The sequence below is a fragment of the Mirounga angustirostris genome, unplaced genomic scaffold (genome assembly GCF_029215605.1).
Source record: "Mirounga angustirostris isolate CCGP_5_RB_7025 unplaced genomic scaffold, mMirAng1.0.hap1 SCAF_16, whole genome shotgun sequence".
In the NCBI taxonomy this organism is placed as follows: Eukaryota; Metazoa; Chordata; class Mammalia; order Carnivora; family Phocidae; genus Mirounga; species Mirounga angustirostris.
Window position 1 is genome coordinate 47487763 of NW_026991724.1, and position 16300 is coordinate 47504062.

At 52.2% G+C, this 16300-nt stretch overlaps 2 protein-coding genes across 5 annotated transcripts; both read left to right on the forward strand.

Annotated features, from left to right (window-relative positions):
* Positions 1 to 28: 28 nt before the first annotated feature.
* SNRPA (small nuclear ribonucleoprotein polypeptide A) lies at positions 29 to 15469 on the forward strand. 4 transcript variants are annotated; one of them, XR_010408079.1, is made up of 8 exons: positions 29 to 183; positions 639 to 733; positions 4559 to 4731; positions 6763 to 6942; positions 8777 to 8950; positions 9309 to 9397; positions 11145 to 11379; positions 15451 to 15469. XR_010408079.1 is itself a non-coding variant. In XM_045891574.2 (7 exons), exons 2-7 carry the CDS (start codon positions 661 to 663, stop codon positions 11302 to 11304), a joined length of 849 nt encoding a protein of 282 aa, XP_045747530.1. In that variant the 5' UTR covers positions 29 to 183; positions 639 to 660; the 3' UTR covers positions 11305 to 11527. The 4 variants fall into 4 exon arrangements, 2 of the variants coding, with proteins under 2 accessions (XP_045747530.1, XP_064436857.1); XR_010408078.1 differs by lacking the exon at positions 15451 to 15469 and adding an exon at positions 12808 to 12949; XM_045891574.2 differs by lacking the exon at positions 15451 to 15469 and having other exon boundaries at positions 11145 to 11527.
* MIA (MIA SH3 domain containing) lies at positions 13149 to 16245 on the forward strand. Its single transcript, XM_045890381.3, has 4 exons — positions 13149 to 14752; positions 14838 to 14971; positions 15451 to 15561; positions 15894 to 16245. The coding sequence occupies exons 1-4, from the start codon at positions 14626 to 14628 to the stop codon at positions 15915 to 15917; spliced, it is 396 nt and encodes a 131-aa protein (XP_045746337.1). The 5' UTR covers positions 13149 to 14625; the 3' UTR covers positions 15918 to 16245.
* Positions 16246 to 16300: the final 55 nt, after the last annotated feature.

Genomic DNA, 16300 nt, shown 5'->3' on the forward strand with positions numbered 1-16300 from the left:
AACCCAAATGTCGTTTTTGATTGGCAAGGTTTGGGGGCGCGACTGACTCTGATTGGTCAAGGTACTGAGTTTCCGCGCGGGATTGGCTTGCGGAAAGATAAAGGCGGGACCAGGAGAGGAAGCTTTGGTAGTCGGCTCTCAGAAACGTAGGAGGTGACTCTTGCAGGAGCTGCGGCTCTGTTGGTGAGTAATCTCGGGCAATGGCGGCCATCGACGCCGGGCGAGCGGAGCGCTTGCCACCTGGGCCTTCTCGTGCCTCGTGTGGGGAAACTATCTTCCCGCTGCGCGAGGTTAGGGCGCTTCAGTCGTGTCTTTCCTTAACTGACTCGTACATCCGGGTTTTTTTCTGCTGGGCCGTCCTTTGAGCTCGTGGGCCAATGGGGTTCGCCACTTAGAACGCTCCGCCTACTGGGTCGCGTAGAGCATCTTGGGACTCGTAGTAAACATCTCGAGATCTCCCTCTACCACGCGGGGAGCAGAAGCTGTCCAGCTTTCGCTTTGTTTTCCAAACTGTGCCTCCTTCCGCCTCTCCCGACTTCCTCCTGGGAGGAAGATCCCTGAGCAGCCCGTTAAGCCCGTTTTGGGACAGAGGATTTGGAGAAACCCAGGGCTGAAGTTACCTTTTTTCCTTCTTTCAGCTCTACCTCGGCATCTATCTCCATGGCAGTTCCCGAGACCCGCCCCAACCACACTATTTATATCAACAACCTCAACGAGAAGATCAAGAAGGATGGTGAGTTCTGGGGATAGTCCAGACTCCAGGTTACCTCGCACGAGCCGGCCCCCTCTTGCATACCACGCCCGCATTCACTTCTCTTCCTTCGCTTTCTCCAGGCAAACCGTCAGTTAATCCTTCAGCCTTTGCACACACTGCTTCCTGTGTCTTTAACGCGCCTCCAGTCCATCTTGTACTCTGGCCATTAGCCTGGTCACTGTTGTTCGTCTTTGAAGGTTTCAGCTCACAGGACTCCTCCAAGAACCCTTCGGCGTCCCCTTTCCCCTCAGGTGCCTGCCTCTGACTTCCCAGAGGCGCTGGACATGTCCCGCTCAAGCCCTGATGGTTCTGGGCTGTTACGGGGTTGTCTGCACTGGTGTGTGAGCTCCATGAGAGTAAGCGCTGGGATGGTCTTGGTCACCGTCATGTACTCAGTGATCAGCCCACTGTGGAGGTGTTTGATTTCAAAAAGGAAATGAAATAAGAGTTAGATGGCTAACACCATCATCAGGTACTGATATGTACATCTTTATTAAGTTAAATTCTCACAATATTTCAGGAAGGAGCTGTTACTTCTCTTTCTCAGATTAGGAATCAGACTCAGGTGATGTGACTGGCCCAGGGTCACACAACAAGGTAAAGTGGTGGAGGCCACCAGTGTGGAATTCTGCTTAAGAACTCTATTCTTGACATTGGACGTATTTTTCCATTTTCTTTATCACCTTTATTGAGTTTCATTTTCTATATTTGAAAATTGAGGGCGCCTGGGTGGCTCAGTTGGTTAAGCGACTGCCTTCGGCTCAGGTCGTGATCCTGGAGTCCCTGGATCGAGTCCCGCATCGGGCTCCCTGCTCGGCAGGGAGTCTGCTTCTCCCTCTGACCCTCCCCTCTCTCCTGCTCTCTCTCTCTCATTCTCTCTCTCAAATAAATAAATAAAATCTTAAAAAAAAAAGAAAATTGAACAAAGCCTTAGTACTTTCTTTGCATGGATGTTACATGGATTACATTAGCCAAACATCCATGCAGTGCTTCCTTTTATGGTATCCAGTCGTTAGTAAGGGCTGGATAAAATTTATCGCTTATTATCCCCTTAAGAAAATTCTTGGGGTGGGGGTGCCTGGGTGGCTCAGTCGGTTAAGCGTCTGCCTTCGGCTCAGGTCATGATCCCAGGGTCCTGGGATAGAGCCCTGCATCGGGCTCCTTGCTCAGTGGGGAACCTGCTTCTCCCTCTCCCTCTCCCTCTGCCTGCCGCTCCCCCTGTTTGTACACTCTCTCTGTGTCAAATAAATAAATAAGGGGTGCCTGGGTGGCTCAGTTGTTAAGTGTCTGCCTTCGGCTCAGGTCATGATCCTGGAGTCCCGGGATCGAGTCCCGCATCGGGCTCCCTGCTCGGCAGGGAGTCTGCTTCTCCCTCTGACCCTCCTCCCTCTCATGCTCTCTGTCTCTCATTCTGTCTCAAATAAATAAATAAAAAAAATCTTAAAAAAAAAATAATAAAAAATAAATAAATAAAATCTTAAAAAAAAAAAAATTCTGGCGGGGGTGGAGAAAATTCTCGGGGAGAACCAAAGGAGTTTGCTGGAATTAAGTTTGAGCTGTTGAAGAAAACCAGACAAGCCATGTAAATCCCCTTGTGCCTTTAGAGTATCGTGCCCAGCCAGTACTCTGTGGTGCTGGGGAAACACTGGTGACAGACAGTCCTGGTCCTGCCTTCATGGGGCCACAGTCCAGTGGGGAGGGCAGACCTGCTTCCAGACAGTGGTAGCCCAGAGTAGCCATGGCCGTGATTGGGGAAGCATAGGCAGAGTGGTCAGGACTGGGATGGGGCATCCCGACAGAGGGGTTTGTTCTCTCTCATAGAAGAGGAGACGTTTCAGAGAAGCCTTCCAGGTAGGGGAAGCACAGTGTATATGTCGTGGTGAGGGAGAAGAGTGTTCCGAACCTGGACCAACATGTGCAGATGTCTAGTGGCAAAAGAGAGCCCAGGCCATTCTGGAAACGACAAGCAGTTTTGTGTGACTGAGGCTTGTGACACAGGGAGAACCTTTCAGTGAGCAGTGCACTGATGGTTTGTGGGATCTTATGGGCGGGTGGGCCGTTAGACTTTGTCCTGAGGCCATCAGGGAGCCAGGCGAGGGACACAGTCTGGTGTGAGGACAACGTATGGAGGGTGAACTTGAGTGGGCGGAAAGGGAGAGAGGCCCAGAGTCCAGGGGAATGACCGAGGCCCAAACTGGGTTCATGGGGGTGGAGAGAAACACCAGAAATGGCATCAGGAGAATTTTGGGCAAATTTTGCCAAAACACATTTTGCTTCCCTCTTTACCCCACTATTTTCTTTTCTTCCCTCACCTAGTCTTTCAGCAGGTGTCTTCAGCTCAGATGCCTCCTTTGTTTTGTTTTTTGTTTTTTGTTTTTGTTTTTTAAAGATTTTATTTATTTATTTGAGAGAGAGAGAGCACGAGCAGGGGGAAGAGACAGAGGGAGAGGGAGAAACAGACTCCCTGGTGAGCAGGGAGCCCGATGCGGGACTTGATCCCAAGACCCTGAGATCATGACCTGAGCCAAAGGCAGACGCTTAACCGACTGAGCCACCCAGGCATCCCTGTTGTTGTTTTTTTAAGGATTTTATTTGTCAGAGAGCACAAGCAGGGGGAGTGGCAGGCAGAGAGAGGGAGAAGCAGGCTCCCCGCTGAGCAGAGAGCCTGATGTGGGGCTCGATCCCAGACCCTGGGATAATGACCTGAGCCGAAGGTAGACCCCCAACTGATTGAGCCCCCCAGGCGTCCCTCAGATGCCTTCTTTGCATAAGATTGTTTTTTTTTCTGTCAGGTGTGGTGGTAGTTTGTTTGTGAGATATGGTGGCAGGGGGTTCAGATGGACTTGGGTCCCCGTCCCCGCTCTGTAGCTTCTTCCCAGTACCTTCAGGGCACTCCTGAGCCAGCAGTGAATCCTCTGAGTGCCTGTTTCCCTGTTCGTAAAATTGAGACCGTTCTGGTCGCTGTCTCACGAAGTGGTGGTGAGAACTTAGTGAAGTTTTTTCCGTAAAACATTTAGTGGTCTCTTTCTTCATGCAAATGTTCTTGGTGAAGCCTGGGTGCTAGAATCTGCACTGAGCCTGGGGCCACTGCAGTAAGCCAACTGGAGGGGCTTGTAGTTAAGGATAGCCAAACAAGGAAGCAAATGTGAGGTCAGGAGGTGGGAAATACTGCAAAGGAAAAGCAAGTAGGGTGCAAGGAGTGGGGAGAGTGACAACGGGGCACCTTTGTTAAGACAGGATGGTCGGGGGCGGCCTCTGAAGTGGGAACACTTTTACTGAGAGCTGGGTGACTAGAAGGAGGCAATGGTGTACACATCAGGAGAAAGGTCCTTGTGGTGGAGGCAGCAGCCGGGGCAAAGGTCCTGAGGCAGCATCCGGGTACCGGCCCGGGAAAGGGCTATGAGACCAGTGTGACTGGAGATAGGGGCGGTGGGGTGGAAGGTGGGGGACCAGGTTGGAGAGGTTGGCCAGGGCCACCTCACACAGGCCTGGGTCAAGGTGCTGGTGACGGGGAAAAGCACGCTCACATTTATCGAGCATTTGTCATGGGCCCTTTGTTACATGGGCCTCCTGTTCTTCATCCAGCAGGAGGTACCCGTACCCTCCATGCTCTCAGAGGAGCCCCCACAACCCACCCCTGCTGGTATTGCTGGCCCTTGAGGGGTTCCCGACCTGTGGCAGCGTGTCAGGTGGCTGATGGTTTCCCTCCTGGGCCTCGCTCGGCTCTGAAAAAGGAACTCAGCCCCCAGGACAAGGTACCAAGACCTCCAGTCACCCATGGGCCTTCCCTTCCTCCCCCTGCAGAGCTGAAGAAGTCCCTCTATGCCATCTTCTCCCAGTTTGGCCAGATCCTGGATATCCTGGTTTCCCGAAGCCTGAAGATGAGGGGCCAGGCCTTTGTCATTTTCAAGGAGGTCAGCAGCGCCACCAACGCCCTGCGCTCCATGCAGGGTTTCCCCTTCTACGACAAGCCCATGGTGAGTGCCGCGGCAGACTAGGTGGGTCTGGACCTCCTGTCACTCGTAGTCCGGTCCCCTAAAGTCAGGAATCTCTCTGGCTGTTGGTCAGCGTTCACTGTTCTTTGTACTAGGGCGGGGGGGGGGGGGGCGCCAAGTGACCGGGGGAGCCCCCAGCCCTGCCCTTTCAGACCCCAGATGGTGACGACCCAGAGGGGCCAGGGCTGGGATAGGGGAAGTGCACAGATCTTGGGGGAGCTTAGGAGAGGCACTTCACCCAGTCTGGGGGTTCAGAGAAGGCTTTCTGGATGTGAGGCTCAAAGGAGAAGGACTAGCTGGGGGAGGCGGGGGAGAAAGTGTTAGATAACTGGGAGCATTTGTAGTTGAGGAAGTGGGTCAAGTTGGTTTGGCTGGAGCGAAGGGTGGGTGTGGGGTGGGGGTGCTTGGGAGCCATGGAAGGGTTTAGGGAGATGCCTCTGGCTGTTGGGGAGAGTGAATTAGAGGCGGGAGGTTAGGGGAGGCTGGGTGTGAGGGAGCCCTGGCCAGGACCAGGTTGGGGGCCATGAATGGGTAGAAATGGGTGGGTTGCAGGGGTTCAAGAGACCAAGTGGACAGCCAGCGGGGCTGCATTCTGGGCGGTGGGGAATGGCTTAAAGTTCCCGCCCTGAACTAGCATTCCTGCCGTATCACTGGCAGCCATCTTTGGTTCTTGGGGCCTTTTTCCTTATCCCTCTATCAGTGGAGTTTCACCTGATGGGACTATGCCTCCTTGAACCAACTCCCTTGGGGAGGGAACAGCAAATGCTGGTATGTCCAGGTCCCAGGCGGGTCACCTCCTGTGGAAGACAGTGGGCCCTGGGAGCCGTGGGGTAGCCTGGAGCCCTACCGTCGTGTGGAGGGGGCACGAATGTGCCTGCTGTCACCTCTGGGTGTGAGCCCAGACTTAGTGCATCTTCCATTGCTTTTCTGGAACAGCTGGGAACTCGCTCTTGAAGTATAAAGATCATAGTGTTACCGTGTTGATCCTCCTCCCCTGCTCCCCAAATCACCGCGCGGAGCATTTCAGACACTCATGTGAGAGTGAGTTCTGTGAGGGAGTCTGTCAGGCCTGCCTTCAGAACCTCTGCTGCTGCCTGCTTCTTCCTCCTCCCCTGTGGCTTTCCTGGTCTCTGCTTGGACCCCTGCTCCCCACAGGCTCTTCTCCATGTGCAGTCCCAGGGCTGCTTCCAGCACACCCGGCAAATGTCCTCACTCTCTGCTTGGGACACTCCATGGCTCCCAGCTTTTCCCAGGGAAAAAACCCAAACTCCTCCCTCCTCATCCCCATTGATCTTGAACATGCTGCACACCTTGTCTACTGTTCCCTTTGGTAGAATGCTTTTTTCCTAGATCTTCCTCTCTGTCTCTACACCAGTGTCACTTCACGGAGGCCTCTCTTAGCCACACTCTGAAATTTTCGATTCTTACCTTTTTTTTTTTTTTTTTTTTTTTTAAGTGGGCTTCACGCCCAACCTGGGGCTTGAACTCGCAGCCCTGAGATTGAAAGTTGCATGCTCTGAGTCGGCCACTTTTTAATCTTCTTCGTGTCTTTCTCACCACATACAGCATGAGGGCAGGGGCCTTTGTGGGCTGTACCCCCAGAATAGAGGTTTTCCATAGACTGCTGAGCATGAGCTTTAGCCTGGGGGTCTAAACTCTTGTGTGATTGGAACCCCCCTACATAGTGTTCCTGTCCTGGCCCTATTTTCTTGTGCTTCTGCCTTTGGCCTGATGCTCAGGACTGTCCCATCTTCCCTTCAGAATCCCAGCAACCCACTGACGGAACACCTAATGCGTGCCAGCGACTATTCCAAGCACTTAAGCTCATTTAGTCCTTACAGTCATCCTTTCAAGTGGGAAATTTCCACAGTCCCCATTTTACAGATGAGGACGTTGAGGCCAAGGGATTTCCATAACCTTACTCACTGAGCCTCTGGTACAGGTCTGCTTTTGCACCCAGGCAATTTGGCTTTGAGATCGACGCTCTTCACCCTTCTGCTCTCTGTTTGGCAGCGCATTCAGTATGCCAAGACTGACTCGGATATCATTGCCAAGATGAAGGGCACCTTCGTGGAGCGGGACCGCAAGCGGGAGAAGAGGAAGCCCAAGAGCCAGGAGACCCCAGCGGCCAAGAAGGCCGTACAGGGTGGGGCAGCCGCCCCCGTGGTGGGGGCTGTCCAGGGGCCTGTCCCGGTAAGCCAGGGCCCAAAGATGATGCCCTCTCCCCATCAGGCCTGCCTTAGCCTTGTGGCCTGGCATGTGGGCACAATGGGTGGGGGAGGTCTCTCCTTGGGGTTCTGGCCCCCTCCCTTTCCATTTCCTTCCAGAACTTGTGTGCCTCTCTCTGAGGGATTGCGCACTTGGGTGATGGACTCTGCACTTGGAAATGCCTCTGTGCTTCCCCAACTTTTTCAGGAGCTTTCTTTCTCTGTGTCTCTGTCCCTTGGTTTCTTTCTCCCATTGACCTTAATCTTGTTGCCTATGTCTTAATGTCTATGCAGAAAATCCAGAGGAAGCCACGAACCAACTTTTTTGGATTAATTAGTGAATTTAATTTATCAGGTTTACCAGAGAGAAGGTCAGTGTGGAAGAAGTCAGTTTTGTTTCTCTGTGCTAGCAACAAACAAGTAGACTCCAAATTTTAAAATAGCTCAGGATTAAATCCAGCGAAAGGTGTGCAAAAACCACCTACTAAAAGTATAGAACATTCACTGAGAGAAATGGGAGGTGAATTCAGCAAATGGACAGGCGACTCAAAACTTGCTAAGATGCCAGTCCTCCAGATTGGCCTAACACTCAACACAATTCCAATCAAAATGCCAGCAGGAATTCTGGGGACATTGGCAGTCCATTTCCACAGGGCTGTGGAAAGGCAAGGCAGGTAAGGAGAATGAAGCTGGGGGGCCCGCTGTAGGCATCAAGATAATGTGACATTGGCCTAAGGGGATGGAGATGGACCAGGTGGCAGAAGAGAGTCCAGAAATAGGTCCACATAGGCATGGTTTCTCAGCCGGTGAAGGCTCCACCGAGGTCCAGTGGTGAAAGGACTTTTTTTTTTTTTTTTTTTTTGCTAATAAATGGATGAATTGAATGTCTGTGAGGCAAAGAATTAGTCTTACTTCAGCTATATAAGTTAATTTGAGATGAATCCGTAGACCTCAGTGTGACAGCTAAAACAATAAAGCTTCTAGAAAGAAACAGGAAAATCTCTTCATGACCTTTGTGAGGGCCCGAGAAGTAGAAACGCCCCGTTTTCTAAATAGAATCGAGAAAGCACGAAGTACTTCAGAAGAGCTAGGCGAATTGTATCTGCTCCTTACTGCTGGGTCTCCACGTTGGCTTTTCTGCCCGGGTCACACACTGTTTGTCCGGCTTTCACCAGTGCCAGGTCACTTTCTGTCTGGCGTCAGCAACGGGCCCGGGGTTCCTGCCCAGCTTCCCTCTTCTTACCCAATCCCCTCTTCTGCACCCAGCTTTTTGTCTACCTTTGAGTCCTCAGCTGTGGTTCCCACGCCACCGGCAGCCCCGTCTCCCCTGGGGGCATGAGCTATGTGCCTTCGGGCTGGCTCCCTTCCATTTCTCTCCACATCTGCCCTGTCCAGCCCTGTCCATTTCCGCCTTCCGCTCTCTGTTCCTCTTTTCGCTGTAGGTCTCTTTTCTCCCCCCCCCTTCCCAAGGAAAAGTATGACTGCTCATTACAGTGTTTACTTCCACTCCTTTTGTTAACAGTCATTAGCATTTTCCTGTCTTTTTTTTTTTTTTTCTATAGTGATGAACAGTTGGGTCACGTTGGCTAGTTTTTCTACGTTAAAAAAATTTTTTTAAGTTTCTAGTTTGATATCTGCCTTGAGCCTGGGTCAGTTTTGCTCCATCCATTTTCCTTCGGGTGACCTTTGTCTCCATGGGTGCCTTGGGCTTTCTCCCCTGTGTCTTTCACACCCTGGATCTCCTGACACCCTCTGGTCCGCTCTGCCTCCTGCTGACACCAAACCCGCCCCCCTCAGCCCTGCCCTCCGTCTCTCCGCAGGGCATGCCCCCGATGACCCAGGCACCCCGCATCATGCACCACATGCCTGGCCAGCCTCCCTACATGCCGCCTCCTGGCATGATCCCCCCTCCAGGCCTGGCTCCTGGCCAGATCCCGCCAGGGGCCATGCCCCCACAGCAGCTTATGCCGGGGCAGATGCCGCCTGCCCAGCCTGTAAGTGTCTCCTTCTCCTGGGGTCTCATAAACAGCTAGAACATGGGAATAGAAAGGGACGGGTGGGGGGGTCTGTTGGAGGGAAAGAGAGGGATTGTTGGAGGAGCTTCGGTCAGGGTGAGGCTGGAGCGGCGACCAGAACCTGGTTTGATTCGGTGAACTTCTGCGGAGCACCCGCTGATGGATACAGCAGTGCTCTTAGTGGCTTGCAGGCTGGTGGGGGCAAGGTGGTGTAGACAGGCAACACCAGCGATGTCAGGTGAAGGGGGCAGAAAGAATTCAAGCGGGGTGGGGGTGGGAAACAGGAAGGTACTAGGTACCCCTAGACTCATGGGCTCTATCTATCACTTCCTTGCAGCTTTCAGAAAATCCACCAAATCACATCTTATTCCTCACCAACTTGCCCGAGGAGACCAACGAGCTCATGCTGTCCATGCTTTTCAACCAGTAAGTGGGGCCAGTAGCTTTGCAGGGGCCAGAGGGCAACGGCCAGGAGATGGCACCATGGGGCCAGGCCTCGGAGTTCTGCTGTGGAGCCCTGAGCCTGCTTAGGATTTGCAGGCAGGACAGTGACTAGAGGCCTAAAAGGTGGAAACTGAGGCCAGGCCCACAGCCTGCGGAGGTATGGTGGTGGCAAGCCTAGGGTCTAGCAGTGCGGGACCTTCCTCGACTTAGTGAGGGCTGGGGGAGTCCATGGGCCTCCTCTTTCCAGCCTCTAAATCAGAAAAATGCTTGGTGTGTATAAAATAACGGCAAGGGGTGCCTGGGTGGCTCAGTCGGTTAAGCGACTGCCTTCGGCTCAGGTCATGATCCCGGAGTCCCGGGATCGAGTCCCACATCGGGCTCCCTGCTCGGCGGGGAGTCTGCTTCTCCCTCTGACCCTCCCCCCTCTCATGTGCTCTCTCTCTCTCTCTCTCTCACTCACTCTCTCAAATAAATGAATAAATAAAATCTTTAAAAAAAAAAACAACTTATCGGGCGCCTGGGTGGCTCAGTTGGTTAAGTGACTGCCTTCGGCTCAGGTCATGATCCCGGAGTCCCGGGATCGAGTCCCACATCGGGCTACCTGCTCGGCAGGGAGTCTGCTTCTCCCTCTGACCCTCCTCCCTCTCATGCTCTCTGTCTCTCATTCTCTCTGTCTCAAATAAATAAATAAAGTCTTTAAAAAAATAAAATAAAATAACGGCAAGGTGGCATCGAGCACTGGCTAGAGGCCCAAATCGGCTGCAAAATCAAACTGTGTTGGTGGGAGATGGGGAAGATTGAAACCTCACGTGCTGGTAATGGGGTGTAACCACTATGGCCGTTGCGTTCAGTGAAGCAGGGGGTATGTGCTCACCTGGTGACCCTGCTTCTAATCTTAATATCCTAAAGATACTCTTAAGGTGAGTCCCAAGGGATGTGGATGGACCTCATTCCTCCGGGTGGTGGGGAGTTGGAGACAGCCTGGGGAAGAGGGAGAGGTCAGACGCGCTACTCGCCGTGACCTGCTCTGGGGCAGTTGGAAGAGTAGAGCAGCACGGATGGTTCTTTGTAACACGACAGGGAATTTTGAGAAACTCCGTAAGACAGAAAAAAACAATATCACACGTATATCCTTCTGTAAAACAATACGTACTTTGTAAGAACAGCGGCAGAAGGATCATAAAAAGTCAGGGTAGTGTTTATTTCTGCAACGGGGTGGGTGGGTTATGATTGGGGAATGACATGGGGGCAGTGTTCTGTTTTTTTTATTTTTTTTATTTTTCAAAGATTTTATTTGAGACAGAGAGAGCGCCCCCAGGCAGGGGGAGGGGCAGAGGGAGAGGGAGAAGCAGACTCCCCGCTGAGCAGGGAGCCCAATCCGGGGCTCGATCCCAGGACCCTGGGACCATGACCTGAGCCGAAGGCAGACGCTTAACGACTGAGCCCCCCCAGGCCCTCCTGTGTGTCCTGTTTCTTGATCTAAGTTGTGGTTGCATAGACATGGGTGTTCATGTTAAAATGTTTCCTTAAATGACACGTTTACATTGTGTGTACTTGTTTATGTTGGGGTTCCTCAGCTTCACACTGTGTGCATTTGGGGCTGGATAATCCTTTCTTACTGTGCATTGTAGGATGTGTAGCAGTATCCCTGGTCTCTCGGCTCCCGATGCCAGAACATTTCGGGGGAGATACCAGATCTGGATCCCTGAGGTTTCTTCCCTTCTTCCAGGTTCCCTGGCTTCAAGGAGGTCCGACTGGTCCCCGGGCGGCACGACATCGCCTTTGTGGAGTTTGATAATGAGGTGCAGGCAGGGGCTGCTCGTGATGCGCTGCAGGGCTTCAAGATCACCCAGAACAATGCCATGAAGATCTCCTTTGCCAAGAAGTAGCGCCTTTTCCCCCTGCCTGCCCCTGCCCCCTGTTCTGGGGCCACCCCTTCCCCCCCTTGGCTCAGCCCCCTGAAGGTAAGTCCCCCTCGGGGGCCTTCTCAGAGCCGTGTGTGAGTGAGTGGTCGCCACACAGCATTGTACCCAGAGTCTGTCCCCAGACATTGCACCTGGCGCTGTTAGGTTGGAATTAAAATGGTTTTTTTTGAGGTGCGGTTTTTCACAACCATCTGTCGTTTTTATTTTCTTGTCGTCTGTGCCGCCTTTTGCACATCAGAATATTCTGGGTGTTTGGACCTCTTAGCATGCTGGGGTTTGCAGCCTTGGGAAAACACAGAATAATGTAGTAACTTTGTCTACTTCAGGCATCTTTACTAGTTTGGAAAAATTTCTGTTTGGTCTCCATCAGCATTCAGAGCAGGAAATTGAAACCCAGGCTGCCGTGTGCAGTTGCGCAGGTTGTGTACTACACAAGGATGCCACCCACCTTTAAGGGGGCACTATTTACTTTGTAGATTCGTATGTTTTTTCCTAACTTGATAGTGTTAAGAAAGGTTTTTCTTTGCCTTTTTTGAATCTTCACAAAAATGCCTTCTGTCGTAGCAACAGTCCCCAGAAACCACGTTAGATACTTCAGGAAGAAAAGGAAGGGAACCGGGTGCTCAGAAATTCATTGGAAGGATAGAAGGAGTGGTAGCCTGGGTTTGAGACACTTGAGTTGAAGTTTGCAGTCTCTGATTGAGCTGCAGTGTGGACTTCAGGAAGGCGCCAATGCTGCTGATGGAAGTGCCCGGCCCACATGGGAAGCCACTGACCAGGCACAAAGGGTGTGGCCACTTCAAACACCGCTAATCTTCCCTACTGGCCGCCCGCCAGCCAGGAGCCTCGGGCAGGTGGCTGAACCACGTCCTGCAGTCCCCTGGCTGCAGGGGAATCTAGGAAATGGAGTTTCTGATTGGACAGTCATGTAATCTACCTGAAGCTATGGATAAGAAGGGAGATCAAAGGAGGGACCTTCTTTAGCAGTCTCTTAACAAACCTGATTCTGGAAAAAAAAAATTTGTTTTAAAGATTTTATTTATTTATTTGAGAGAGAATGGGGAGGGGGGGGCAGAGGAAGAGGGACAAGCAGACTCCCTGCCGAGTAGGGAGCCTGACAGGGTACTCGATCCCAGGACCCTGAGATCATGACCTGAGCTGAAGTCAGACGCTTAACCAACTGAGCCACCCAGGCGCCCCTGGAAATTTTTTTAACTGACTAAAAAATACACATATTGCTTAAGACCCTTTCTCAGGTCATGTACATAGAAAACTGAGATCATTTGCCAGAAGTAGAAAATTGACCACAAAAATAAATATTAGAAGAGCGTTCAATTCTTTCTGGTCATCTTCCGTAAAGGCTCTAAGCCCAAGCCTGCTCATGCTATGCTCGTTTCTGTTAAAGAGGAACATCATCCACGTTTGCAGTGATACTTACAGCACCAAATACAGTCTTTCTCCTTGTAGGATCCGAAAGACTGAAAGGAGAAAGGGATTGTTGTCTCCGCTGAGAGGCAGGCCTTATTGCCGATGGCAAGTGGAAACGCCTCGCCCACCACATTGGCAGCCGCAGGTTCTGTGGTCAGTAGATCCTGGTTTTTATTGTCTGCCTGGTGGACCCCCTAGCTGTTCCCCATGAGCAGCTGATGTCCCGGCTCCGAGCTTCATTTTCTTCCCAGGTAAGGGAAGAATTCCTGTATGTTAGTCCTGTGGTATTCATGCTAGGTACACACCACCATGGCCAACATACACCCACTGTCAGGCCCCCAGGAAGCACCATAAACTCAGCAAATACTTACCGAGTACCTATCGTGCTAAACACTCTTCTTGGCACAGGACACGCAGTGGTGAATGAAATCGACAAGCCAACTGCAAAAACTGCGTTCTGATAAAACAACTGGGGTGGTGGGGCTGGGGAACAGTCCCGGGTGATCAAGGAAAGCCAATCATCAGATGTGACTTTGGAGCAGGGCTGTTTCTCCCATCCACAGTGGCGGTGCTGGGTATTGGGTGCGTGGAGATGGCTGAGGTCCAGGCTTTGCCCCTGATGAATTCTTCCCCACCCCCAAGCCCATGCGGCCCAATCCACTTCCCCCTCACAAAAGTTTGGACTCGAGGCCATAGGTGAGAATGCCCGAGGCCGGGAGATGGCCACCCAGGAGAATGACCTTGGGCACGGGGATCTACTGGAGACGCAGTTTTAGAGGTTGAGACTTGAGTTCAGATCCCCCCTCCGTTTTCTCCTGACCTTCGGCAGCAGACAACTCCACACGCAGTGAGTGACGGGTGTGGGCCTGGAGCCAAATCTGACCCCTCCGTTCCCCGGCTCTAACCTTGGGCAAGTTTCTGAAGGCTGTCCCCTGCCATTTCCATGGCAGCCCTCTTAAGGTGATGTAGAGTGTCCCTTTGAGTTAATAAGATAAAAATTAGTGCTGAGTGCTCTTTATTTATTTTTTTAAAACATTTTACTTATTTATTTTGACAGAGAGAGAGAGCAAGAGAGGGAACACAAGCAGGGGGAGTGGCAGAGGGAGAAGCAGGTTTTCCGCTGAGCAGAGAGCCCGATATGGGGCTCGATCCCAGGACCCTGGGATCATGACCAGAGCCGAAGGCAGATGCTTAACAACTGAGCCATCCAGGTGCCCCCCTGAGTGCTCTAAATAACTTAGCTTTCCTGGTCCCTGTTTTAGTAAGGCGAGGCTCTTAGAAGAGAAATCGCTCGGTCCAGGTCACCCAGTCAGGAAGTGGCTTGTGAAGATAAATAGGGATTATAGTAGAGCATTGCAAGCCATAAGCCCCAGCATAAAATACTTGGTTCTTGAGAGTAGGGGCTGTTCCTGGCGATCAAAAGGCTGCCTTGTTCTGTCCTTGAGCACAGGAAATTCCAAGGTAGTTTCTGTACTAGCTCCCTGTTTTTTGTTCTTGGAGGGGCAGTGGAGGGGCCCAGGTACCCAAGCAGCCTCAAGAGAAGATGGAATTAAATATCTCAGCCTGCCTGTCTGGGCCTCTGATTGTTGAGGGGGCTGGGGGTGGCTGTCACTTGGAGTGGCCTGGGCTGCTTTGGGCCTATCTGGGTGTTTCCTTGGGCAGGCAGCCCTCACCCTGTCCTTGAAATGGTTCTGGCTGGGTAGCAGCCTCTAGGTGTTGTGGGCGAAATTTGGGACTGGTTAAGGGCGGAGACAGGACTGAGAACACAGGTTTCCTTGTGTTGCTGGAGAGAGGGAGGGCAGAAGGAAATTGGAGACCCCATTTCCCCCTCAGTCACTCTCTTGCTTGGAGTCCACGATGGCTGGGTTGCCAGTGTTCCTCGGTGTCCTCATTTTGCTGTCTGCCTTCCCGGGGCCTAGTGTCGGGGGCCACACCATGCCCAAGCTGGCTGACCGCAAGCTGTGTGCTGATGAGGAATGCAGCTGTAAGAGTTGGGGGTTGGGGGGCCTGGGGGCTTCGCTGCCAGCCCATGTGGGGGGTGCTGTCATTCCCTTCTATTCCTTCCCCAGACCCCATCTCCATGGCCGTGGCCCTTCAGGACTACGTGGCCCCCGACTGCCGTTTCCTGACCATACACAGGGGCCAAGTCGTGTATGTCTTCTCCAAGCTGAAGGGCCGAGGGCGGCTCTTCTGGGGAGGCAGTGTGAGTCTTGGGAGAACAAAAGAGGAAAGGATATGGGGCTGGGGTGGGAGTACACCCTAATTTTCCACCCAAAGGGAAAATTTGAGGGGTGGACTGAAATAGTTGGGGGGGGGGCAGGGGTATTGTGATCTACTTGGTTTTTACCTTGTTGAGCCATTATGGGGCACCCACTATCGTGCCAGGCCCTGTTCCAGACCCTGAAGATACAACAGCGAATGATCCCTTTTATTCTAATGGAAGGAGACAAGCCATCAAAAAATATCAGCAAATACGTGCTCCTCTGAGAATTAATACACACTGACTGGGTGGCTACTTCAGGTGGTCAGGGAGGGCCTCCCTGCAGTGACTGTAGGCTGAGATCTGAGTGACAAGCATGGAGCCAGCCATCTGGAGATCAGGAAGAAGAAAAGTGCTATGATCTTCAGCAGGAACAAGTTTGCCATCTTCCCAGACCCAGGCTTTGCCTTCTTCCTCTCCAGGTTCAGGGAGATTACTATGGAGATTTAGCTGCTCGCCTGGGCTATTTCCCCAGTAGCGTTGTACGTGAGGACCAGACCCTGAAACCTGGCAAAATCGATGTGAAGACAGATGTGAGTGTCTTGGGGGCTGGCAGGGATCCAGAGGGAGGACCCTGGGGTTGTGATGATTGACAAAGATACTCCTGCTTTTGGCGCCCTGGCAGCGTGGCTGTGTGCGCTAGGACAAATTCCCTGCCTCGGTTTTCTTATCTGTAAAATGGGGAGTGATTTTTAAGTCCCTGTCAGATTGAGAGGTGCAAAGATCAGGGAGCTCTGGCCTAATTTGCATAGCACGTGTTTGGCCAAACCTGGCCCCCGTCGCCACAGCCTTTGCTAAAACCACTAGATCCTTTGTGGTACGACCGCTGATTTTCTCCGCACTGTTTTCCCTTTCTCTTTTTCAGAAGTGGGATTTCTACTGCCAGTGAGCACAGCCTACCACTGTTCCTGCTGTTTTTTTCTTCCAGGCTTTATGCAAATATATCAGCCAAGTGCAAAATGCGGGTCTCTGTGGTCTTTATGGGGGGGGGGGGGGCGGAAGGAGGTGTAACAAAGGAAATGTTTCCCCAGGTTCCTGAATTTAGCCAGTCAGCCCCCTGACTGTGGTAACGTCAGTGGTTGCTAGGCAGAGTTCCACTGACTAAAAGCTCTTTGCTCCATGCTGGGTACCGCAGGTGGGCTCCTAAGCTTAGATATCACACACAAACAAATGAGAAGGCGGAATAACCCAAACAGCCCGGTTGCGGGTTTTAGTGTCCTCTCTGGACCAGTGGGAGTGAGTTGAACTATTGGGAATGAGCCAACCGGACCA